At 37.6% G+C, this 26685-nt stretch overlaps 1 protein-coding gene across 7 annotated transcripts in view; it reads left to right on the forward strand.

Moving 5' to 3' along the window:
- Window positions 1-26685, forward strand: part of LOC101157306 (probable serine/threonine-protein kinase kinX) — a 51010-nt gene that overhangs the window by 790 nt on the left and 23535 nt on the right. For 2 of the 7 annotated variants that reach the window (XM_011480477.3, XM_011480483.3), the window contains exon 2: window positions 25505-25584. In XM_011480477.3, coding sequence (XP_011478779.2) covers window positions 25505-25584 — 80 coding nt within the window. Of the gene's footprint in view, window positions 1-43; window positions 184-2544; window positions 2793-9962; window positions 10415-25504; window positions 25585-26685 lie in introns of those variants that run through there. The other 5 variants (XM_011480482.3, XM_020706763.2, XM_011480479.3 and 2 more) reach the window with 5 other exon arrangements.

Below are 26685 nucleotides of genomic sequence, written 5' to 3' on the forward strand. Positions count from 1 at the left end.
ACACACACACACACACCCAGACTGCCTCTGAGCAGCCCAGAAGAAGAACAGAAACCGGGGATCAGGGACACGGTGGTCGTTCAGGGAGCTATCACACTGAAACTTTAGAGCATCAACGCCGTTAAGCTGATTGGAGAAGCTTGATGTACCTTTGTGCGGCCAATCAACTGTCAGACTTCCCTGGTGAGATGGCTGGTCTCTAACTGGAGCAGCTTTTATTTCTGTGTGGTCCAAAGCTCAGATGCTCTCTCGTCCAGAGACTTTCCGAACAGATACTTGATCGTGTTGTTGCTACAGTTCATTCCTTTTTTAGAATGTTCCCCCTAGATTGTTACTGGCAGATAAGAGCCGACTCAATGAAGCTTTGGTTCAAATTCAAATGGATCACAGACAGGAAGTGATGCGTTAGTCTGGTCGGAGATAAATCTGCACAAACGTGAAGAAGAGCAAGTCATTTGATCAAAATCAGTCTTTAAACCAAGGCCGGACACAGACCTGGGTAAGGTGGGCGATGCCCCTTAAATACCATAACTGCCCCCCTAAAGATGTGATGGCCCACAAAAATCCACAATTAACTAAGCATAAAAAAATACAAAAAACACTTAAACAACCCCCCAAAACAATAAGAATCAATAAATATTAAAAGGCACAAAAAATGCAAAGATTTATAGATAAATGTAAAAAGAAAAAACATAAACTTGTGCTTGTCCCAAGCCCGGAAAATGCAGAGGGTTGTGTCAGGAAAAGCATTCAACAAAAATTTAAAAGACATAGATTTGTGCTAAAATCAGCATGATCATAATTCAAAGACCACTGCTTTAAAAATAGATCAAAAGATGATCGGAGTGGGACTTGAATGCACCACATTTACAGAATGATCAAATTTTGAACCTTTTCTTAGATTTGCAGTGTTTAAAATGCATTTTCACTGTATAGTTGTCTTCTGAAAGACATTCACATTGCCGGTGAACCACACCAGGGTTCACTTGCAAGTTAAAAGGGAACCCATCTTTTTATGGTTCGTTTGCCTTCTGCCTTTACAGTTATTAAAACAAATCAGACTGTTTCAGTAAATTCACACTTAAGCTGGCAAAAATAATAGTGTAAAAAATAATTAGGGTTCTAAAAGTTTGCTGCAGACGGGGAATCTTTAGGGTATCTAACAACACGATCGGTAATAGATTTAAAAGTCTATGAAGGATCCTAAGATATGAAAGCAGTATTTTAGTTTCCACCAATACTGGAAATGTTCCCGCCTTTTTAGCTCTGTTCACTGCCGTTTTCTTCTCATGACATTCGTACTGCTGTTAAACATCAACAAATGGATCTGATACTAACATGTTTCTACTTATTTAAACACCACTAGGGGAACATTTCCTGAATAAGTATGTTTATATGAAGACAAAATCCGGTCATCTTAGCCAAATGTTTTACTGACAAACACATGAAAATGAATTACTAATTTGAATATTTCTTTCTGAAAAAGCAATAGAATTCATATTATTAGGTGACATAAACGGCCGTATCCATACCAGCTGAAGTAGGCATTAAACCAAACCATCAACACGTCATAAAAGTAATGCGCTCTGATTTTCAGGTGTGACTTGGTGCCAAGTTTGGGCTCTAAATCTTTAAAAACTGTTGACATTTCTCTGTTGTTCTCTAGATTCAAAAAGTGCTTTAAAATTTGTTTTAGAAATGATCATAAGTTCTGCTTGCGGAAACAGGAAGCAGCAGTTTTGTTTTGTTTTTTTCTAAAGGGATTTTTTGTTTAAAAATGTTTCTCTATTACAATAATAAAAAAACAGCTTTTTTTTTAAATTTTTTTATGTGAAATGAACAAACTGCCTTCAGATAAACATGTCGTCATCCTGGTTTTCTGTTGGATTGTGGAGATTTGTTTAAACATTTTATTAGATTTGAGTCCTTAAACTGGTATCATATTAAAAAAAATGCTGCAAAAATTCCTTGGTTCATCAACATCCCGTGGCTCCTTGCTGTAAACGTTGGTTCTGGAGAGGCGTGTTTTCATCTTCCTGCTGTGTGGGCTCCACCTTTGGAGCAGATGTTTTCACTGGGATTTTAACTTGAGGTGGGTTTCTCTTTTCTTTTTTTTTTTCCTAACTGCAAACAGACTGAAGATGACATTTTTCTCCGTAAATGAATGAGATTCTATCTGCTGATGGGCATTTATTTTTTTATTTTTTGGTCGTTCTTGTCCTCCATCCCTGTCACACTGAGGAAAGTTCATCGACCTTTTTCATGAAGCAGTAAAACTCTTTGCTATTGGCCTCCTGTTGTTTCGGCATTAAATAAACAAGTGTGCGAACATGTTAACAAGGAGAAAAGTGATTGTTTTTATAGTCCCATAAAGCTCAGCTGGGACCCGAAACGAAGAAAACAAGAATAAAATCTCAGATTGTTCCGCATAAGAACTCTGAAAATGCACATAAAAGCATAAACACCGCCCAGTGCGTCAGGCTTTGCTGGAGTTTGATTACAGAGCTATTTACATTACGGCGTGGAGCGACAGAAGGGATCGGTGGGAGGAAAAAGGATGGTTTCCAGATGTGAGGTGGAATTTGAAGCCCAGCAGAGGTTTTCCCCTCCTCTTCTGGACCAACCCTGAATGTTGGCACCAGAGAGGATAGGAAACACAGAAAAACCGCAAAACTTAAAAGAAGGCGTCACACTGCAGGAGGAAGAGAAGGGAGCTCAGACTGCAAGAGGTGATGGGAAAAGGGGATGGGAAGAAGAGAGGAGGAGGTCTGGATTTCAAAGGTTTAAATTTGGTAAGAAATAGCTTTTACTACAATTTAGATTTATCCATAAAGACATGATTCTTTCTTGGTTTATTTACTTTTTATAATTTAAATGATTCTATTTTTAGAAATCTGTGGAAAAAACCAACCAGGTAGTTTGTCAATATATCTCAAAACTTCAAAATCCATTTTTTTGTCCTATATATATATTTCACATAGAAACCTTCAAAAAGCAAGAGTTTTGAGTCCAACACAACATTTTTAAACCTCTTTATTGAAAGATTTGATCAACAGTTTCCTAGAAAGTGGATTCATTTGAAATGAGTCAAAATTTGTGTTTCTGTCTGTAAACTCTGTTGGATTCCAGCTTAAATTTCTGAGTCCCTCTCAGGAGAAGGTCCAGACTTGGGGTCATTCCAGGAAATACCAGCATATTTTCTTTTCTTTTTTTTTTTTTCCTCGCTCTCGTTCCTGCGGGACATGCAAACAGAAAGTCATATGACTGAAAACATGAATAAGCACATGTATCCGGGGGTTTTCCCGCACAGTTTGAGGCGACTATCCGTCTGTGTCGAGTTCTCGGTTCTGTTTACACTTGAATGAGGAATTCCAACATGTTTGCTTGAATTTCATCTGCTGTATATTTTTCAAATGTCCTTCGGTGGTAGTGGAACTTGGTGGTTGTAAATGTAACTAAGGTGCAGTGTTTTTTGGAGAACTTTGATAGTTGTTAAACAACAACAACAACAAAAGCAGATCAAGTATTCACAAATGAAATTTTTTTTATCTTGACAATTTTGTTAGATCAAGTGATTTCCATGTATGTTGGTTGTGGCTTGTAAAGCTCTTTAAAGCAAGTTTTCTTATCTCTTTCATTCAGTTTGCTCCCAGATAAATCCGTGTTTCAAGCAACCACTTTCAATGAAAAGTCTATGTAAACACGCATACATTAGCATTTCAGGCTTCTGCGTTCAAAACCCACGCGTAGCTACGCACATTTTTAAGATGATTTTCGGGCTCCGTGTGGGAAAGGCGCGGCCAGTTAACGTACGTTAAAAGTTAAACCAGTTTAATCTGACCAATCGGGGACTCGGATTTGGAAGTGACGTATGGATGGCGTCCCATCCAATTCCTGGAAGTGCCAAACGTTTGAGAATTCATCATGGAGGAGGAATGAATAATTGCGGTATGTGTGCGGCGGGAATTATGACACAGTCTTTTATATATCAGATTTACACTGCTTTGACATTCCACACTTGGCCTCTTCCAACTGTAGGCGAAGATGCGCTAGTAAATAGTTGAAAAAGAACACCAAAAAGCCCCTCCCTGCGTGTCCAGTGTGAAAACTTTGAATGCGCATCTCATGACCGGTGTGAACGTGGGTTCAGGTTTTTGTGTTTTTCGTCTTATCAAGTTATCAACATAAGTTAAATGTCTTCCCTGCATCACCCTTCTCTCTTTGTGGAGATTCATTTGAGTTGTCTGGAGTTTTGCTAATTGTCAGGGTAGTGCTAGCATACAGATTGCTGTGAGTTAGCAGTTAGCTAGGGATAAGGTAAGGTAGGCATCACATTGAATTAGCTGTCCGCAAATTTTCCTTTTATTATTTTTTCTTGTTTTTTGTTTTTTTAACTAACTCCCGGGCAAACAGATAAGAGCTGAAGGCCTCTTGTGTTAAACAGATTTTACTGTTACTATAGATTTATGGGACTTCAGACACACGAAGTGCATATTGGTATAAACTCCTTTTGTATTTGAGTGGTGTTGTGTATCTTTCCCCCTCACATTAGCATTTCAGTACATGGTCCACAAATCAATGCATAAAAACTAACTTTGTGGCGATACGATAAAGTCCAATTCTTTTCATTTTTTTCCCTTCATTTATTCGTTTGTAGGATAAGCCCTTTGAGATGTAACATCTCGTTTTTTACCTAAATGGATACAATCTAGATATCTATTATCCATTTGGCGTTTAAAACTATAAATGAAAATGCCTATTCTATTGTTTTTCTTGGCACTTTTTTTTAAGCAACAAAAACCAGGTCTTTGGTGTGACAACATTCAAATCTGCCATTTTGGCTCTTCTAGACAGTTTTGTTCTTAAAAACCGAGTGTCATGTTAATTTATTCAGGTGTTGTTTGAAGTGCTGTGGAAAACAGTATTATCATATGTTCACTGTGATTCACCTTCGGCCAAATGACATTGACCCATCTCGGTAGAAGCACAACAGGAAGAGAAACTGAAAAAGTTGAACAGAAAACCGATTTACTTCCTGAACGAATTTATTCCTTTTGTACCAAGATAATCTTGTTCATATCTGTGGTTTTTGATAATGGAGTTACTCTCAGTACTATATCGATTTTTTTTTTTTTTTTTCTTCTGTTTTTTTATGCATATCTGTGACCTTAACATTCTTATATCTTAGGCTAACCTTTATATTAATTATATTTGCATACATTTTCTTTGTGGACTGGACAGAAAAGAGAAGAGAGACAGAGTGGTTTAATGACGAACAATAACTGTACCAAAAAGGGAGGGAAAAAAGAAGGTAAAGACGTTGGATGAAAAACTACAATAAAGAATAGAAAAGTGTAGAGTTGCAAATGAGGCTACAAGATATTTGTGGTTTATTGTTTTTTTTTTTTTTTTTTGGATTGGACAACAGAAAAGGTCCATGAATAGGAGTCCTGCCATTTTTATTTTATGTTAATATGAAAACTAAAATACACAAATGAGGTTTAAAATATTGTAATACCCCTTATTTGAAAAAAAAAAAGAGGAATATTTAGGGGGGATAAAGTTTAAAGTGGGGTTATCATCGTCGTCTTTATACAGGATAAATGAGTTACAAGTACTGTAAAAGAAAATCTTCTCTAAATAAAATCTATTGGTGCCACATTTTATCAATTTTTTTATTTTTTTAGCAATGTGGGTTAAACTTGGCTCAGCAATTTTCTTGTTATTGTTTGTTTACATGCCGCCTAGAATAACTAACAGTTTTATCTCTGACTTAGTTTTTTAGAAATAGTACAAAACCCAAGTATAAATCCTTAAAGCAGAGGGGTAAACAGCCCTTGAGGAGGCCTGGACATTCTTCCAAAGTCTTTTTAAACTGGGACAGTCACAAAAAATATGATGATTAGCAACTGTCCAGCCTCACCTTGCCTCCATTAGGGTCAATCATCTCTTTTATCACATCTTAATATCTTAGTATTTTAATGTTTTTCATAATACAACAGTGTTCTCTCCAAGTCGTGGAGGTATGGCACTAATCTCTAATGTAGATGTTTATCCAAAAGGGGTTTGGCCTGTCTACAGACGCTCTAAAAAAATACCTGTTGGCTCAGAATGCCTTCATACACAACAACACGAACACAAAACAGGTACAGATCAGCTCACAAGCGCACCTATGCTTACAAACAAACTCGTCAAGCACATATTGTTCCTTTATGCGCATAAATTATCTAAGTATGCAAAGGTGACTGAGCATCTGTGCTGAAGTGGCTGTCTGTGTTCTACAGTGGATGATTTGCTCCCAAATAAACTGAAAATCTTTCATTTCAGTGTTTCTGAGTTGTGTATAAATAGTTATATTTTCCATAATGCGTTACAGTATTGAAAAATTTGGACTATGGTTCTTGAAATTCTGCTTTACAACAAGAATGAGACCTTTTCAGGATGGGAAATCCCAGGAGCCCAGTTCCTGGTAGGTCAAACGGCCTCTATTGGTGGAAGCGCTGATGAACTCACAGATTAGAGTTGGAATTTCTCCCATCGGCTCCGCTTCAGCCCGCGAGGGTCCGTCTTCAGGGTTCGTGTGTCATGTGACGGGCCGAGTGCGTCAGCCAGAACACATTTCTCAATTCTAGCGTGCCACAACTGATCTCATTGACTGTGTGTTTGTATATTATGCTGTTGAAATGGAGCTGCTGAGCTCTGGAACGGATTCAGACTCACTCTTTGTTTACACTGACACACGCTGACTTGTGTAGCTGCCACTTCGCACAGACGGTATTCAGTCCGGGCATGTTGGGATTGAGAAATTTTACCCAGCGACCAAATTTCATGTGAACTACTACTGTTTGTTTTTGATGCATGAATTATTATTATTATTTTTAGTGTTGATGTAACTGAATTCACTGTCAGACATTTAACAGCCTAGTTTTTTTTTGTACACTACCAGAAGAAAACCTGTTTGCCAAAGAACTTCTGTCAATGGCAAACCCCAACAAATCAAAGTGTGGCAGCTGTCTGACGGCCAAAAGTCCACAAAATTAGAAAAATGGTCTAGAAACCATGATAACAGTACATGAACAGGCAAAAACGGCAGTAGTAGGGTGACGGTTCAGGGCTGTGTTGCCTTGCTAAATAAAAAACCAGGAGTCATATGACCTCAAGATGAAGTAAGCTTGGTAAATGATCCAAGACGAAGCATTAAGTTCACCACTGAAGGAGTCCACCATAAGCAGCCATGGTCCAGAGATAGTGGTCGACCTCTGATCGCAGGTTCAATTCCTGATTTACATGCCCGTGTGTTAGTGTCATTGGGAAAGACGATGAACCTCGCATTGCTCCTGGTGGTTATAGGGTGGCGCCAGTGTTCAACAGTGTGATTTGCTGTGGCGACCCCTAACCAGATGAGCTGAAAGGTGAACAAAAACCATTTAAGTAAACCAAATGGAGCCTCTGGAGAGGTCTAGCCTAAGTTCTGACTGGAATCTGATTGAGATGCTGTGGTATGACCTTTTAAAAAGATGAAAATGTGACTGAAATACAACAATTTTCTAAAGATGAACATACCACAGCTCCTCCTTTCAAAAAGATGTGATGCCATTTATTGCAGATTGCACTTTTTGATGCCGAGTGTGGCCTGAGCAGTTATCAGATTTCAGTGTGAATCGGTTTCAAGGCCATGTAGCTGGCATTGATTTTCCACCCCCAAATATTTCAATTTGTTTTATATGAAACATTTACAAAAATGCAAACATCAGAAATTGGGAGAGATGCATAAAAGGGTTCATAAATGACATGTGCATGTATATCTGCCAATGACTGTACATGAGAACTTGACTGAGTGACCCCCTCCCCCCTGGCATTCCAAACAGGATGTAGCCACTGGCTCCAAGAAGCCAAAATCTTCTGTGGAGAAATAAACAGCAATCACTCAGCTATTACTGCTTTTTTTCTGTAGTAAAAGTTGTAAACTGACCAACTAGATGCCTCATAAGTATGTGGTTTCACATTGAACATTTGGAATTTTTGACAAATTTAGTGTAGCCCACTTTCATGTGGTAGGGGTGTAGATTTCAAATAATGCTCACTCCTGATTGGCTAGAGTGCTAGATAGAAACGATGACTCGGACCAATCACATCTTATGATTTCTGGCGACAACACGTCTGTACTGCGAAAGAATTGTGAATAATTTGAATTTCTTGGAGTTGGAAGTGCATATTTGTCTATGTGTGATGTCACACATAGACACATATATCGGCAGATCTTCCTTAGCCTCAGTGTTGCTTAAAAAACATAAATATCCACGAACTTCATGAAGCCACCAGGTTTACAAGACACCAAAGTCTGGACACAAGTTTGGTAGAAAGAGAAATTTTAAATGATACAATTTAAGTTTTGAAGTAAAAAGCAGATCGTTGTTAAATTATGTAATTTTACTTGTTTCAGTATTGTACTTAGTTTGACCCTCTTTAACGAATCAACACATCCAAATGAGGGGAGTAATAACCAGAACAAGGCTTTCCTGCATTAAGTAAATATTTAGACTTTAACCCTCTGACAGTTGACGCGTTCCACGGTCGACCCTGTCTCAGGTGGTGAGGGAGGTTCTTTTTCGTAATGGTCTTACTGGGAACATTTCTAATTGTGTGAGTCAGAGGAGATCTCACAGCGGGGGGGTCTCCAGATCGACTCTTAAGTCAGCTCGCCGGCACTCTGTACGCTGTAGTGGCTGCAGGTCGTTAAGCTCCCTGCTAAAGCTGATTAACTGTGACAGGCTGAGACTTTCGATCTCTGCAGTTGCTTTGGTTGTTTGGTTGTTTTTTAATGTTTTTGAGATTTCAAATGGTGTTGGACTGAAACACACGCTAATTATAGGCTTTGATGACAGTAATGCAGTGTGTATGGTGTGATTTGATAAAAAATGTTCAAATGTTTCCTCCAGAACTGAAGTCCAAAGTCAAACGCGAAATTAAAAGCTTACTGGGACCACTAAGTGCAGTACATTGATTTGTTGAGATGGCACTGTGAGACAGTGAAAGCATGTATTGCTATGCACTTCCTCTCTATGGTTCATAAAATCCTTTTGGTTTATTGATTTCATTTTTTTATAACTAAAATTTTTAGCTTCAGAATCTCTGTAGATTGCTTCTGTTAAATAAAGTTCTGTTAGATTTGAAGGGTAATTTGCCAAAAGCCTGCCTTGTAAAGTGACTCAGGAGAGAGTGGAGTGGACTTGTTTCTGTTTTGGTCTACAAACTCAATTAATGAGCAGTCTACAACTTTGATATTTCATGATGATCACCTGTATACAGGTTTGGCCATTTTATCACCCGCAGACAGCCCATGTCCACGTGTAAGGTTTTTATTTTTTAATTTTTAATGTCACATTTGTTAGGTCTTCTTATGAAGATGAATCCTTTTTATTTACCTATTCATAGCAGAATATGTTTTTTTTTTTTTCATTTAGATGCTTGCAGAAACTTGAGTTTAAAATTCCTCTGCTTTTAAGTCAAAAATTTCGACTAAACTGATTGTTTTTGTGTCAAAATTGTTGCGAATGTCTGTAATTTCTTACAGCTTGGTGTTTCTATGTGAGAAAAACATCAAGCCAGTAAAATACTAGCCCATGGGTACTTTTACTTACATACTCTTGCTTTTTTTTTTACCACAACAAAAAATCTATGGGGCATACGTCACCATTCTTTTTACTCTACTGATAGGAAACTAACGAATGCGGACCAAACAGCTCAGTGTGAAAGCATCTGAACTATGGAAAGGCCTGACATCACTTCGTTTTTGATTTAAATTAATCCCAGCTTTAATACTCAGACAGTTGAAGTGTTTGGCAATTCTCAACAGAAGAAGGCAGAAAGCCATAAGGTCATGAGAGGAGAGTATCTTGTTCACACATGTCTCTTCCCTCCCTTACTCCTCCCTCTTTATCTTTCCTCCTCGTCCCTCTGCTGCGTTCAGTCTAGTTGGCTGGGAGGAGAGGCGTGAGGCGAACGGCAGCAGTTTATTCTTCTTTCTGACTTTTTAGTAGTTTAAGGTTTTTTTGTTGTTGTTGTCCTGTTTAGAGAAAAAAACAACAGAAAATCTGGATCCACGTGAGAAGACGAGGATTTTTCAACTCACTGGAAATATTTAAGAGTTTTTGAGACTTTTTATTTTTCTTCAGAGTGTCAACCTCTTACTCTGAGTTTGGGACATTTGCTTTTCTTCCCTGCGTCTATGAGAAGAGTCTTCTACTTGTAATTTTGGTGGAGGAAGATGGTTTAGCTCAAGGAGCTGGAGATCTCCTTAAATTCTAGAAAATATAAAAAAAATCCCAATCTGTGAGACTTCAGTGCTTAAGGACAGGTTCTCCCCTTATTGCTGAGCCATGGCTGGGATGTATGGATGCTTCAAGGGCAAAGGGTGAGTTTTCGAACTTCAGTAACTGATTTCAGCTCCACATTTGCTTTAAACTCATTTCTGTACAGTAAACTAATGAGGTTATTCAGCTCTTTAAAGGTTTTCTTTTTTTAGAGACCGCTAACTGATTCTTGTGGTTACAGTGATCCAACATGCAGTTGGAACTGAAGAGAGAAGTGGCTTTCAGGTGGATGATTCAAGAAACAGATTGATTGTTGCTGGGAGTAAAAAAGAAAAAGAAAAAAAAGAATCCCTCACAATTTTTGTGCCAGATTGAAACTGAAGTTGACTTCCTGCCAGTTTCCCTGGCACACAGTCAAGTCATGCTGCTCAAATTTACACTGAATATCAGTGCAGATCGAGTTTCCCTTAAACCTGGGTGCGTGTTTCTGCTCTTAATGATAGAAGCCCTAAATTTAGGACTCAGAGTTTGGCAGTGTGTTTGGACCGCAGGAGGGTTAGCATAATGAAGGCTTTTGGGTTTTTTTCTTGCAGGGAAGTATCTTTTTCTCTCTCCCATGCTCTCTCTTGTTTTTTTTTTTTGTCTTTGCACCATAGTTTTGTAGATGTGCCTTTGGTAACAACGATTTTCCTTTCATCGCACAACAGTGTACAAATCCTGCCGATGGCCGAGTATTCAGAGTGGAGTCGGGCCTCAGAAACGCTGTAGGCAGAGGGAAAGAATCACTGCTGCTTTGAGCTGTACTGATAAGAACAGGTTACTTGATGCTAGAGCTATAACTTAATTGTTTTGGTTGTCAACTAATCAATTGAGATGATTGCTGTAGCAGCATCAATTTTGACTCCAGGTTTTAGGCTTCTCTGTGCTGGATTTTCTGTTGCACGTCGACATTTTAAAAGCAAAAGCTCTTTTTGAGAAAAGATTTAGGAAAAGCTGAGATTTAACGTTTTTTTGTTATTGATTTTTTTGTTTGCAGGGATTAATTATATTGAGACATTTTTAAAGAAAACTATTTACTATTTTGATGGCACTTAAGTCTCTTAACACAGTAAAATGTGCATAATCTCTTTGAACTAAACTTTTAAAAATCAAGGTGGATGCTCTGCTCTGCAAACATTTTTTTCAGTTTTACTCAATTTGTGCTTCAAATAGTTAAATAATGGATGCATTATCTTTACAGTGCATCAAAGAAATCTGTCTCCATTCACTGAGTTGCACTCATGATTAAAACTCTTCCTGCTGATTTTTCTTTTTGTCAAATATGTTCTTAACTCTAGAAACATGCAGATGTTATTCTTTTTTTTTTTGTATAAAACAATTTTTTTTAGTCCACAGTGTTGTTTATTGAAAAGACATGAACCATTCAAAAACCTAAACATGTTCATAAATGATCACTTTACCTGCATTCCAGAAAAACACAACTGAAATAGCAAACTCGGGTAAAAAATAAATAAAAATGAAGCAATGTATTCAAAAGAAATCGCGGTGAATGAGCGCAAACTTAGTAAATCTTTTAAAAACTAGTTCAAGTTTTAGTAGAGCCAAACCTGATCCTAACTAGGTGTTTTTGCTCCCAGCTCATCTAAATAACATGGAGTATCAAAGGATAATTCTACTTCAATTTTTAAAAGCCAACAAAAAAAAATATTATTGAGGTGATGTTCAGCAAATGTTTTAGTCCTGTTTGGAAAACAATGCCAAATTTTCTAAGATGAGATGAGAAAAGGAGGTTTTCTTCATCCGTTTGAAAACCTGCCCTGTAAAAATGTACTTCACCTGATCGTCCCCAAAAGCTGCTGGCAAAAATGTTGCTCCACAACAGGGCCGGATCTAGCCAGCCCCTGTTTGGGGTGCAGATAGAATATGGGGGGGGGGGGGGGGGGGGGGGCAAGTTTGGGTATACTGAGAGGTTGGGGTGTAAAATCATTCCAAGTACCCAAAATGCATAAAAAACTAAGCTATGACTATTGTCTCCTGTGATCCACTTGACTTTTCTCCAAGGTTTCATGTCATCCCTGACGCACGGCACAAATGTGACACTGGCTTATGCCCTGTTGAGGCTACATATTTTTTTAATGTATTTATTTTTGAGTGAGTGAGTAGAAAATCTTTATTTTTCTTTGTTTGCATATGCAGGAAAAGGGTTGCAGAAGTAATGGTTCAATCATTTTTTATCTTTCTTGATTGTGTTTTCCATCCTCTGAACTCAGATCTGTTGATTTTGCGTAAATAGATTATTAAAAAAAAACACAGGATGATTTGATCTCACCCGAAATATTTATTTAATTCCAATTTTGTTAAATAGTTTTTAACAAATCTCCTTATTGTGCTTACATTTTGCTTGGTCTAATGTTGTTTTGATGCATATTTCTTTGCGTGTGTTTTCATGATACACGTTTAGATTTTATTTGAAAAACTTGTTTTCCAAAGTGTTTTGGATACGTTTTGGTCATGTTTTTCATCACTTGTTCGTCACGTGCTGCAATATACTGTATAAATAATGAACTATGAGAAACCACAGGAATTTAAAGAGTAAAGTAAAGACTTTTCCTCTATAAACTCTGTGATTTTCTTTTCAGTTTCTGCAAACTTTAGTGAGGTTGCAGGTGTCCAGCATCTCTTCTCTTTCTGTTGTAAATATTTAACCCATGGACCTTCTGTTTTAAATGTTACCTCCACCCAGTTTGAGTGATTCTGCTCTTGGAGTGGTCATGCAACCAGATTGGGTTTGTTCAGGGGGAACGGTGATGCAGCTGTGAATGAATGTGGAGTGTCCGGAGTGACGGATGGAGGTGTTTGGTCAGTCTTCTCCATGTAAGGCTTGTTGCTAAGAGCGCTGGCTGGCCCCCTTCTTAGGGAAGAGATGCAAAGACGAAGGAGAATATTTGGGAAGGAGGAGAGCTGGAAGATGAGACCAACTTTAATCAGAGCTACCTCTTTAAAAGTATTCAGACTAGAAAGTAACAGAGGTGGTCAGATTTTAGTTTTATCTTCATGTAGGCATTTTTAATTCTTAAATTTCTTCCATCTGTAATTTACCTCATTATATACATGTGATAACAGCTTGTTCCAGCATTACTGGAGCATGACCAGTATCCTATAGACCTAAAGATTTTTTTCACTTGTCTGTAAATTAAGACAAGTCTGCACAGTGATTTGTTTAAAAAAAAAATATTTCTGTGTAAAATTGTTCAGTTTTAAATGGGAATGTTTGGAAACTGTTTTTTTTTTGTAAAGCCGCCTACTCCAGTTAGTTTGAGCTGTTGCCTTTTGGTGTTAAAACGACATTTAGAGGAAATGACATCAGCAGTGACTCATTTTTTTTACTGATAAGATTTCATCAGCCTGGTGTGAGTATGATGGTTTTGATTTGAGAAGCGTCAACGAAAGTTGCTAAACTTTCTGGGAATGGATGTTTTAGCAAACTCCCCCTGAGGCTAAAGCTTGTAATACTAAAGGAAAGAAAACCTACTGCTATGTCTTGATCATGGTATAATACTTAAAATATTGAAAAACTGCTGCATTTAATTTAATTTAAAACTAGAATTAAACAGGTAAGACCAAACTGGATAGTTTTGTCTTAATCCAAACATTTCTAGAGAAGAATGTGACTCTGTCGGGCACGGAGGTGACTGCGGGTTAATTAAGGCTTGTTTGCTAGAATAGCTGAAAAGTACATCTGTTAATGTTTTGAAATGACTGATTTGGCTCAAAAACCTTAATAAAATAAAACAAACACTGTCAAAGCTTTTCAGAAAGAAAGTTCTTTTTGCTTAAGGTGGATTTGAAAGATGTTCAGTCATGGAGAAACGCTCTCCTATCATGACTAGGGCTGCACGATATGAGGAAAACTCGCGATATGCGATATTAGAGATTAAAATTGCGATAACGATATAATTTGCGGTATATAACCAAATAGCAAAATAACCAAATAACCATTCCCATTACATTGCAACAGTTTAAAAATTATACTCCAAATGTCACTCGTCGACATAGGTGACAAACATCTAACATAATAGGCCTCCATCCGATTGGTCAAATCCATAAAGGGATTTATTTGATTTGTTAAATGGTTCAAGCTGACATAAGATTGTTTTAGCACATTCAAGGTTTACGATTTATTGCGATATTTGCCATCTTTTGCGATATGCATATTGCAGAGTTGGATTTTGCGATAACGATAAATTTGCGGTATATTGTGCAGGCCTAATCATGACAAAAGAAGACTTTCTTGAGTCTAGTTCCTTACAATGTGGTCAAAATTTGCGGCACTAAGGAGCCAGAACTTGCAGCGTAGCATGACGATGCCGTACGTCATAAGGGGTTTAACTTATATCATCCTTACAAATGCTTACCACAAACATGTGGCATGGCATGTTCCATTGTCATGAGGTGGCAGTACGAGCCTCAAGGGGAGCTGCGAGACACGCCTGCGCTCCCTTTAAGAAGCAGCCACTCTTCTCTACGACCCAAAAACCTGCGGCATCCACACAGGTCAACCCCCATACAGGTGCATGAGGCTAAGGCTTAAAAACGGAGTATCGTGGATTCAAACTTCAAATTAAATGCAGCCGAAAAACTTTGGAGGGAAAGAAGCAGACAAATTACTTTGTGATGCTCGACTTGTATTTGTCCAGATTTATGTATTTTATACGTTTTTTTTTTTCTCCACGTTTGTCACTATGTTTGTTGGACGTGACACCAAAGGACAAGGCTCCAAATTCGTATTCTTGAACCCAGGAGATCAATGCTTGAATCAACAGTTGTGGCTTTATTTGTTAGACTTTCTACTAAAAGCTGGTTCTGGATTCTCACCTCCTCAATGTGCAGCCTGAAATTTGCACAGTTGTAATTAGCAGCTAGCAGCAATACAGATGCTCACAGAGGTGATCATCTTTAAGATTCTGGTATTTCAAAGTAAAAGCTAGAGCTCTTCGTGTCTCATCTCATTTTTTAATCAGAGCTTGAAGAGGTTCACCTGGGGCCGCTCTGCTCCCTCTGAACCATTCTCACATAAATCAGGTTGTTTACTTTGGATTTCATGGGAAACTTGTAATCACATTCTTCAGAGTTCAGGAGAGGAGTTTAATGAATAATTCCCTTCTTGGCCATCATCTCCGGGCGTGGAGTGGTTGGATGGGTCGAGAGGAAATACCATGGTTGTAAAGGCCATGTTCACGGTCAGGTTTGTGCATCTGGATGAGAGCCAGAGATGGAGAGACAGACCAAATGCTGAGATACTGAGACAAAAGGAATGAGGGGAGAAATAAATGTTGGTGTGAGGCTTTGTTATCTGGCTACATTCTTCATATAGTTTACAGCCTTTTATGGCCTTTTGGCTCAGAACGAGGAGACCATTGAAAGAAAACTCATGAAAAGACAAAAAAAATCTAGCAAAGCAGCTATATAGAAGAGTAAAAGATGTTTGTCCTTCCTTCAGATTATCTTTTAACATCCTGCTCTCCATTACAGCTTTATTGAATTAACATGGAGAGATACATGTGACATGATGGCATCTGCTTCCTGCTTATGTAGATTTGGACCAAGATTATTTGTCAGAATAATTTAGTAACCTCTGGAGGGAGATTGTGCGATGTACTTGCTTTCTCCTCATAAAGTAAAACTCAGTTTTGACATTTGAAACGAATGCCTTAGTCACAATTGCCCTTACAGGTAGATGCGAAATATTAAGGTTGTAGACCACTCGGTGAGCCTGTAGAGCAAAAATGTTCCTGCACGTTCTTCCTACGGGCATGCTGCGAGTGACGGGTCATGGCAAACATGTAACATGTAAGGGCAAAGTAGGTAAGACGTACAGATTTTTCATAAAAGCAACACTCAAAAAACGCAGTTTTAATCTAAAATTCTTTTAAATGTCGGTGTGCCATCATGAGAAAACATTTTAAAAACACCAAAAACGTATTTTTCATTGGATTGGGTCTTTAAGATGCAGCCACTCCTTTCTACGACCCTCCATTGGCCCGGACAACCCAAAAACCTGCAGCACCCGTACGGGTCGGCCTTCCGTATTGGTACCTGTGACTAATGCTTCAGATCTGCAGAAATCCCCGCATACAGACCAGTCTTAAGTCATGGCACAAGGCTTAGGTTGAAATAGTTAACTCTAGTTTAAAGGAATTATAGCCAGGAATAGCCTCTTCTTAACATTTAGAGTAAAAAAAAAAAAAATTTGATAAACAGACAATGATCCCTTACCTCACCAAGAAGTGCAGTATTTCTCCAGAACTGATCTGAACCTTTTTTTTGTTTTTTTCATTCACTCATCTTCTGCCGTTTTATCCCTTTCGGGGTCACGGGGCTGCCGGAGCCTATCCCAGCCACTTGTGGGCGAAGGCAGGGGACACCCTGGACGGGTCGCCAGTCTGTCGCAGGGCCACAATCACACACCCATTCACTCTCACACTCACACCTAGGGACAATTTAGATCAACCAATAAACCTATGAAGCATGTTTTTGGACGGTGGGAGGAAGCTGGAGACCCCGGAGAAAACCCACACATGCACGGGGAGAACATGCAAACTCCACACAGTAAGGCCCCCCATTGATGTTCTGTTTCAGGTCCCCCCAGGGGCCTTCTTTCTGTGAGGCAAGAGCGCTACCCACTGCGCCACCGTGCAGCCCTGATCTGAACCTAATGACTAAAATTCCAGTATTTTTAGCTTTTATTTGTACGTTTATGGATTTGGTTCTGTGGCAAAAGCCCCTTTCTTTTTCTGGGAACATCTGAATTCTGTCTATTAAATTGATTGTGCTCTCACAGCCTTTGAATCTGTCCCAAAGTGCATTTGACCCCTAATGGTGATTGATTTGGGTACAATTAAGTGACCATCCTGCCACAAATCAGTGATCTGTTTTTTTTTACCCAGCATTCTGTATCAACATTACATCATTACAACAGATCAACTCCTTTGAGTGTTTTAAAATACAGGTCATGATATTTTGATTCAGAAAAACTATTTGTTGATTTTAAACTATTTTACTCTGACTAAATCTTTTTTTTAGCCTGTCCTATGAATGGTATGATTAGTCGTCTTTTTTTTATTTCTGTAACTTTATGCTCTCTTTTACTATTGTGAAGCTTTTTTTAAAATTATTTTATCTTTATTTCTATAAACATTTACTTACTTGCATCTTTCTATTAACTGGCAAAGAGAAAGCCAACATAGAGTCGTACCATCACCTTCTATATGTGATGTGTGAACGGTGTCTGGACTAATATTTAAAGGCAATTTACAACCAGCTAAGCAAACTTGGCTTTAGTTTGAGAATGCCTTCATGTAAGGTCAAAAGGTCAGCCCATTGAACATAAGTCCATTAGACTGTTTGGAAAATCTGATTATCAATCTGTTTCCAATATCAGATTTACACTAGTTTTAGATTTTGCTCTACTACTGCTAATAATAATAAATTTGCTTCAATTAAAACTTTAAAGCACCTTTGACAAAAACATATTTGTATATTTTTCTTATTAATTGCAAAACTGTTGCCCAAATAAATAAAACTCTTACACCTGGATTTACCTTACACCAATTTTTGCATCTACTGCTGCCTGATGCATAAAAAAATTATCAATTAAAGAGTTCATGGAAATATTTTCTTGGAATGGCCCATCCAGCACAATCTTTGACCTATAAACATTGAGGTAGGAAATCAACCAGAAGAGCACACATTCCCAAGCCCTCTGACCTTTTTTTTTTTAAAGTTAAAAATGACCTTTTTTTAGAAGTCTTTAGACAGACTTGTGCCCGGTGACAGACTGGCGATCATTCCATTGTACCCCGCCATCGCCCAATAGCAGCCATGACGGGCTCCAGCAACCCCTTGACCCCAAAAGTGATATAGCAGGTCAGGAAAAATAAAGGGATGAAGTCTTTTTATATCGTTTTTGCAAACCAAACTATACATTTAAAATTCATGTTTGCTCGTTTGACATTCATGCCCCTCCTTTGGCTTTTATTGTGAAAAGCAGCCGTGTGATGTGCTGCTTCCTTAAGACCGATGTTTACTGGGCTTTAATCATGTTGTGGGATACAAGGCATTACAGGATTTGCAGAATTGCAGCAGCAGAGGTTGGAACTCAAGAATGTCTTAATAAGTCATAGAAAACCTCAAGGTAAACGTTTCTCTGGGCTGCGCCTGTTAACCCTCACTGCTGTCAAAGTGGCATCAGGAACAGAGTGTGGGGATCTCAGAGGCTACAGAATGAGGTGTGCCGTTATTATTTCACAAAAAGCATATTTACTGAGCACGGTGAGGCAGACTTGGGCTGACATGTAGAGGTTAGTCAGCACTGTGGCTCAATGAAACATTGGGGGATTACTACAGAAGCAGACCTCCTTACATCAGAAGACCGAGACCTGCTGATAAAATCTGGTTAAAGTCACCCGGACTAGAAAAGCTTTGGTTTTAGACGTCATTAGCTTCCCTCAGTCTTTCCACAGTTCCCTGCTTCACCTCTGTCGAACCATTCTCTTCCCAAACTGGATTATTTCAAAACTGAAAGCAGGGAAATTTTGTTTTTTGTTACACTGATTCAGACAGAAACTGTTGGGATAAGTTAACAGGTTCACACTAGCTCACGTAGCTTCACTTGATTACAAAAGCTGGGCTTACTGAGGTTTGTTTATTTATTTTTTCAACCGTCTAATAAAGGAAACCCCCTGCTGGTTTGAATCTTTCATTATCTAATGCAGCTATCGTACAAGTTCTGCTTCCAAATAAAGCTAATGATGAGCTTGAGAGTTTGCAGATTTGCAATACATGCGGCAAGATTAGCATCTATTGAGAGTTAATAAATAGCAGCCAGAAAACTCATAAATCAATCTGGGGAATTAGTAATGCAGATTTGATCCAAGAAAAAAGAAAAGAAATGGAGAAAAGTAAGTGAACCTTGACATTTTTGAACAAAATCCGGAGTTGTAGTTATTGAATATATCAAGGAAAACAATTGTAGTAAAAGGAAATTTAACGTCAACTGATCGTTTTGACTGGAAAAAGGTAGTTTGTCCTCTCTGGGCTAAGAAGTTTAAGTATCTTGATTGAGGGCAGATTGGAGCGTGAGATTCATGAGCGGATTGCGTCTGCTGATGTGCCGTTGCTGTGCTGGTCCATTGGGAGGAAAGAGCTCATCTCTCAATTTGCTGGTTGATCTTCGTTCCAATACTCGCCTTTAGTCATGAGCTCTGGGTGACCGAAATGACAGGAAAAAAGAAGATCCCGAATACGAGCGGCTGAAATGAGCTTCCCCCGCAGGGTGGCTTAAAGCCAGAGATGAGGTGAGAAGGAGAGTCAGTCCAGAGGGAGCTCAGAGTAGAGCCACTGCTCCTCCACAGCCAGAGGAGCCAGTTGAGGTGGCTCAGGCCTTCCCTGGGGGGGGGGGGGTTCCGGTCCTCCAGATGGTGGCCCTGGGGAAAACCCAGGACACGCTCTCAGCTGGCCTGGGAACGCCTCTGTGTCCCCCTAAGGAAGTGGCCGGGGAGAGGGAAGTCTGGGCATCTTTGCTTAGACTGCTGCCCCCGTGGCCCAGTCCTGAATGAGTGAAACAGGATGGATGGATGGATGGATGACAGTGTTTAATATAATGTCTATTCCATAATTGGGTCAAATTACTGGCTTTTCTGATGTTTCTATTGGAGTAATTCCAGTAAACTCTACTTTGTATGTGCAGGAAATAACCATAGTAAGAGCACAATGGCATATAGGAGAAGACTGTACCATCAAAAGAGGATTAAATAAAAATCTTTTTTTTTTTAAATGGCATGTTACAGAAAACAGAAAAAGGTTTGTGTGATAAAACTTTGCCATTCAAAGCACTCAAGCTTCAATCTATCAAAGAACATCAATTTTTTAAAATCACATTTGAAGCCAAAATACCCTCAGAGAGAGAATTACAAGACATTGTTTTAATCCATGTCAGCTATAAAAATTCCGGTGCTTTTTTTTACAAATCATCATTTTGACACCAAAAATGAATTCTGAAGACCCTTGAAATTGATCCCAGAATTTTAGGAAATCATTGTTTTTCAGGTTTACTTTGGAAACTTTTTATAAAACTTGATGCTGTTTGGATCAACATCGAAGAGCTTTGATTTTTGTTTAGCGCCAAAAATAAAATAAAAGTGAAGCTGCCGAAACAAACCAGCAGGCTTTTCTCTGCACCAACACAGCTCACTTTTTGAAAGAACAATAAACTCTTTTCTGTTGGTTTAACCTAACCCAACAAGGATGTCATTTTTCACACTCCCAGGTGACGGGTAAAAAAGTAAATCAACTTTCTGTTTTTTTAAGAAAACTGAAAATAATCCAGGATGAAGCCTGAGGCGTCTCAAACCTGAACTGCGAGTTACGGAGCGTTGGTGCAACACTAGTCTGACTCACAGCCAAGACCTCAGATCGTTATATTCAGGCAAATGTGTATAATGAGTCACAAATATCCATAATTTCTATGAGGGAGCATTTGTCAGCCTGAAATATTTAAAGCACCATGGATTGAACTCATCAAAATCAGCTTTACGTCCAGTTTTGTTTTCCAAATAGTTCCTTTTCTGATGTGAATTTGAGTTTTTTGGGCTGAGAAAGTCAGTAATAATGATTGAGTTTCAGTTCAGCCAGCTCTTAGGTTAAAGTAAACACTGATTAATAACGTAAATACATTGTTTGAGGTATTTTAAAATCAATAGCTTTGAATGGAAACAACTGAAAACCTTCAGTCTAAAAGCAATCATCTGTCCTCTGGAAGGCCTCTCTGTTTACTGTAAGGCTGTTTTCCCTTTGGTCTCCTTCATCCCAATCTTCTTCTGTTTATCTTAACACACTCTTCTCTGCTTTCATGCCGAACTTTCCCACAACCCCTTTCTCTGACCCCTTCCTTCTCTTGCCTTGGATTCATCTCACTTTCTTTTTCTTTCATTTCTGCAGCATTTATTCCACCTTCGCCTACTCAAAACCTGTAACTTTAGTCATAATCACTAATATTTGTCATCACTTTTAATTCAATTCAATTCAGTTTTGTATATAGAGCCCAAATTCACAACAACAGTCGTCTCGGTGTGCTTCATATCGGTAATTGAAAAGTTAAACATAAAATCAAAAGGATCATGAATACATAGAATTCAATAGGAAAATACTAAATTGAACTAACAAACTGACTAAACTTAACTAAACATTCCTTAGACCCCCTTCGTGGTAAGGAAAAACTCCTAAAAAAAACGGATTCCGGAAAAAACAAAGAAACCTGCGGGGTGCCCACATGAAGGAGGGATCCTCCCCCAGGACGGACAGCCGATTATCGCGATGACTCACTTCAGTGAGAAGTCTAATCAGAGGTGACTTCTCCACGTTTGCAAGACCTTCGTTTTTTTTGTTTTTTTTTTAAGATCAAATCAATGTTTTATTTTGTCAAGAGTACGGAGTAAAGACATGTAACACATTTTGATAATAGGTTCCTTAATTCTAGATCCTGGTGAGATAAAAAAAAAAAAATCTTGACTGTGTGTTTTTGAGAAATATGGAAGAGGATTAGGGCCATGGAGAAAAAAATAAAGGACCAAAAATAATTCTGACTTTAATCTCAATATTCTGATTTTAATCTTAGAATTTTGACTCGAATCTATCACAGAATTTTAACTTGAATGTCAGAATTCTGGCTTTTTTTCTTAGAATTCTGTATTTTAATCTCAAAATTCTGAATTATATCTCTAAATTTTTGACTTTTTTTTTTTTCTTAGAATTCTGACTTTAAGTATTTACTGTAATTTCAGAATTCTGTTTTCTGAAGAATTCTGCCTTTAATCTCATATTTCTGTAAAAAAGAGAAGAATTTATTTTGGCACTTTATTCATTTATTTTCATTTCATGGCCTTAATCCTCCTCCTTAGAGAAAGTGTACATCAAAGATAAGTTAGAAGTGCTTGAAATTAATACATTTCCAAATCCAAAACATCTTAAAACATGAGAAAAATATCTGGAATGTCTAAAAACAAGGTGTTAAATCTTTGCAAGAATGAAATGGCTAGCAGCGTGGCATTTATTAACTCAGTTTAGAAAAAGTTCTGCTGACTTACAGAAAAACTGCACACTGAAAAGTTCTGCATTCCTTTAGGTTTTTGCAGTTTTTTTCATGTGTTCTTCAAATTTCACCAATCTAAACACTGTCTACAAATGTACTGAAGTATCTATTTTTTAAAATAGTCCTTGTTGCACAATAGTCTGTTGATGTGTAGATCATAATGTTGTTTTTGGCCGTCGCTGCAGTGTAGCAGTGGGGCGTTTTTGTGTGGCTCTTTACTGTTCCCATGAAGCAGACATGGCATAAATGTGTTTTTGTCATCTGCGTATCTAAGTTTTGTAGAGATGTTGTGACGCCTCCTCAAGTGTTTGTGCGTTTCCCTGTCAGCCATACTGAGTTCCTGTGGGAAGAGACAGGAAATGATCAGACAAGAGCTGTCAGCTCATAACGACAACAACAATGAGTGTTTACAGATAATTAATGTAACTTTTTTAGCGTTTACAAAATGATAAGTTGGTACCCTTTTTTTTTTTTTTAGGTACACCACAGAGTGCTTTAGATCATTTGAATTCAGATGTTTTTTTGTTTTTGTTTTTGAAAACGTTAAAGGTGCTTCTGGTGAAATAATAGTACTTTATTGGATCTTATTGCATTGTGGTAACTCTGAGGAAACATTCTTGCCATGACAACAAACCCTCTGGAATGTTCCATGTTTTTATAATGCTCCCCTCACTGTAAACACAGATGACAAGAGGCTCTCCAGCCGCTCTCCTTGTGTAGTGAAGCCTATTTTTTTATTTCATTTTACTTTTCTAAACATTTCTCTGCCATTTTTGTGCTTATTCTACGTCTTTTTCCAAAAACTCAAAGGGCAAATTCAATCATGGAGCTTTTCCAGGCATCCAATGATGAGAAATCTTAACGAGAGGAAAGTCTGCTTAGTTAGAGACAGTTTTATTTATAAATATACTTTTAGTTTTACTATTACATCCATACTATACTGCGTTATATCAGTGAGTACTTTTTTGCTTTGATTTAGTACCTTTGATCTTTGCTAATTTTAATTAATTATGGGACATTTGCAGGACATACAGTAAAGAATGATAAACTGCACATCAGTTTTTTAACAAAAGAAAGTGCTGGGGGGGGGGGGGTAAAAGTATAAAACAAAACAAAAAATTAAGGTAACATTATGTTATTGTGTAAAGCTGAGACCGATGACAGTTTTTAATTGATTTTTTGTTGGAACTGGTGGAAAAAGTCTCTGATTTGAGAAATTTATTTAAAGAAATCTGCAGTTTTTTTGCTAAATGTTGTTAGGAAGATTAATCAGATAGAATTGAAAAGTCAGTTTATTATCGTAATTAGTAAAAGCAAACGGAAGTTAAGAAGAAATGGGGATAAATTTGAGTTATGAGTTGACAAATGCAAGTGTTATAAGAAATGTTTAAATACTGTAACTCTAGTTTTTCAAGATGTTTGAAACTGAAATGACTGTAGTTGTCATTTAGATTTGGAGAAAAAGGACGTGTTTTTTAGTGAAAGTCTTTCATCAAAACAGAAGAGAAAACCTTTTGGAAAACATCAAATTTACAGTTTTCCACTTGCTTTTCTTTTTTTTTTCATTTATGTTTACTATTTTTATCTGTTTTACAGAGTTATAGTTACTAATCAATTACTGTTTTTGTTTTGTTTTACTCTGCTTTGTTGACTTTACTTTGTGTGACAAGTTTATTTTTGAAATTAATCAAGAAGCACCTCCGTAGGTTCATCTTTAAAGTGATCAGAGAATCTGTAATTCTTGTACGTTAAGAGTTCACCAAAGGATTGAGAATAGACCTTGCAATTAAATATCAGCTTGTAGAAACCCCTGGAGCTGTATTCCTGTTTCAAACGTCTTTCTGCTGAAGTGGAATAAAGAGAAACGACAGATTTCACACATTTTTGATGCAACTTTCAAATAAATCTAGAATTTAGCACACTTTATATAGCTGCTGTTGGTGAGCTATCGCACGCCGCAGCCTCATGTGACCGCCAGTTATGTTTGAGGTTGCAAGAGGACTGCAATTTCAGAGAAATGACAATTTTAGTGCACAGAATTAGACGCTCTGGAAACTGATCTATTGAAGTGTTTGGGCCGCTGGGCAGGAACTGAAAAAAGGATGATTTAACGTTGAAGTTGGCAAAAGTTTTTCTAACACTTTGCAGCTTTAAACGTCTGTGTTTACATTTTAAATTCAGAATTCCAACAACATCCTAAAAGTTGTGTCTGAAGGAAGACGGAACATGGTTAAGGAGACAGAGAAAGGCACAAGAACAGTTTTTCTCCTAGTTTTTGTTGATCATTTTCTAACTGAAAATAGTTGACATGATCCAACGAATTTGTTTTTGTGGTGTAAAATCGATGGAATAATTAGTGTTTAAACCGATTGAATTAAATCAATACTTGTAACTGAAAATCAAATTTGCTGGGATTGATATCCAGTCCTAGTAATAATCAATAAAGTTGAATAAATCTTTATTTATAGAACACTTTTCCCAGAGAGTTTTTGAACACATAAAAGATTCCTGTCAGTGGACTTCGAGGAACGTGCCAGAGTGTGGGGAGTTCAGAGGTTAGAAATATAGTTCGGGGTTTGTCCGTGCAAGGAAACAAAAACCACATTTGTTTGTTTTTTGTTTTTTCAAATTCAACTCTATTCTGTTTAGTTACCGAATACTTTCTTTGTTAACTTTCCTTTTTTGTATTTTATGCAGCAAATACAGATGTAACAGTCATCTCTTTAACCTTTAATTTACTTGACTCATTTAATTAACTTATTTATTTGACTTTTAAGAATTATATAACCATTATGGTTATCATTTGTTCATTTCTTTTACTTTTCTATTTTCTGATCCATAGTGTTTCTTCTCAAACTGTTTGCCACAGCGTTTCCTTCCATTTGCTTTCTCCATATTTTAATTGTTTTTGCTTTTAGCCTATTGTGTTTTATGACTTTTGATTGTTTTAACCTATGTTTATGTCTTTTATGTCAAGCACCTTGTGTTCTTTGCATGTTGATGAAAGGTGCCTTTACCTTTTATTTGTTCTTCTGTCTCCCAGCAGTGACAGTGCTGCCATGGCATCAGGATCCCCAGACCTAACCAATCAGGAGCCTGCTGAGGTTCGGGAAGAGAGTTCAGGTTTGCACTTATTGTCTTGCTAAAAAAGCCAAAACACAGAGTTAGTGTTGGATTTTTAGGTGTGTCCTACTGTTGGGTAACTACTTTATTATTTACTAGTTATGACTTGCATTAGGCGTTGCATCAGACTAGAGGCATCCTTGGCCTCTTCTGCAGCAAGTTGAGGTTTGCTGCTGTTTGTTCATTTGCATCTTTATCTAAAAATGTTTGTAATGGAATCATTGTTTATGTATTTTGTGGTTAAGGAAAGTTTTTTTTTTTTTGCATAGATTTCTTTACTGACTCAAAATCTGAGCTTTTCAGCTAATATGAAAAAAACTCAATCATGATACTTTTACCCCCATTTACAAATGTGGTTCTTTTTTACTTAAGAGGTAAAGTAGAAATATGTTCACATAACTGTTGCTTTTGAATATAATAAAGAAAATCTTATACAGACTGTGATAATACATAGTAACAAATTTCTTAAAATATGATGTACTTTTTTTTTCTTATCAGGTTGCATTTTGTTGAAGTCACAGAAAATTAAATATTGCATGGTCAAATAATTCAAAGTATTAAAGCAGTCACAGACTCAACAGCCATGATGAAACGGCTAAACTTAATATCTGACTGGGAACACCATTGTTGATTTTACCATTGTTTTCCATCCCCAGGAAATGTTTAAAAGTTAGAAATGATACAATTAGAAAAAGTAAAGACAGTATAAATGCAATTAAACATTAGTTATTTGATTTGGAGCAAGCGGCTTAGTCAGTTCCCTGTTTTTTTTTCCATGTCCAAGGGTCAAATACCATGACTAAAAATATGAGACGAAAACAAATCTAGAAAAACAAGCAGGTGTGTGCAGAAAAGTGAACTTCGTAATATTGAGTCAGTATTTCAGAGCATTGTCAAAGAACCAAGTGGAATCCCCTTTAACCTCCTGTGCGATGCCACTTGGAAAGCAGGGCGCAGTTCAACACGTGACCACTAGGTGATTTGTAAGCAACCTATTCACATAAAATTTAACGATCCAATTTTACAGCAGAAATATTCCGCTTCAGGCCTTTCTGTGAATTCTGAAGCCCATTCCACTTGTGCTGCATCAATAAAAAAATT

This window comes from Oryzias latipes, chromosome 10 (assembly GCF_002234675.1).
Source record: "Oryzias latipes chromosome 10, ASM223467v1".
NCBI lineage: Eukaryota > Metazoa > Chordata > Actinopteri > Beloniformes > Adrianichthyidae > Oryzias > Oryzias latipes.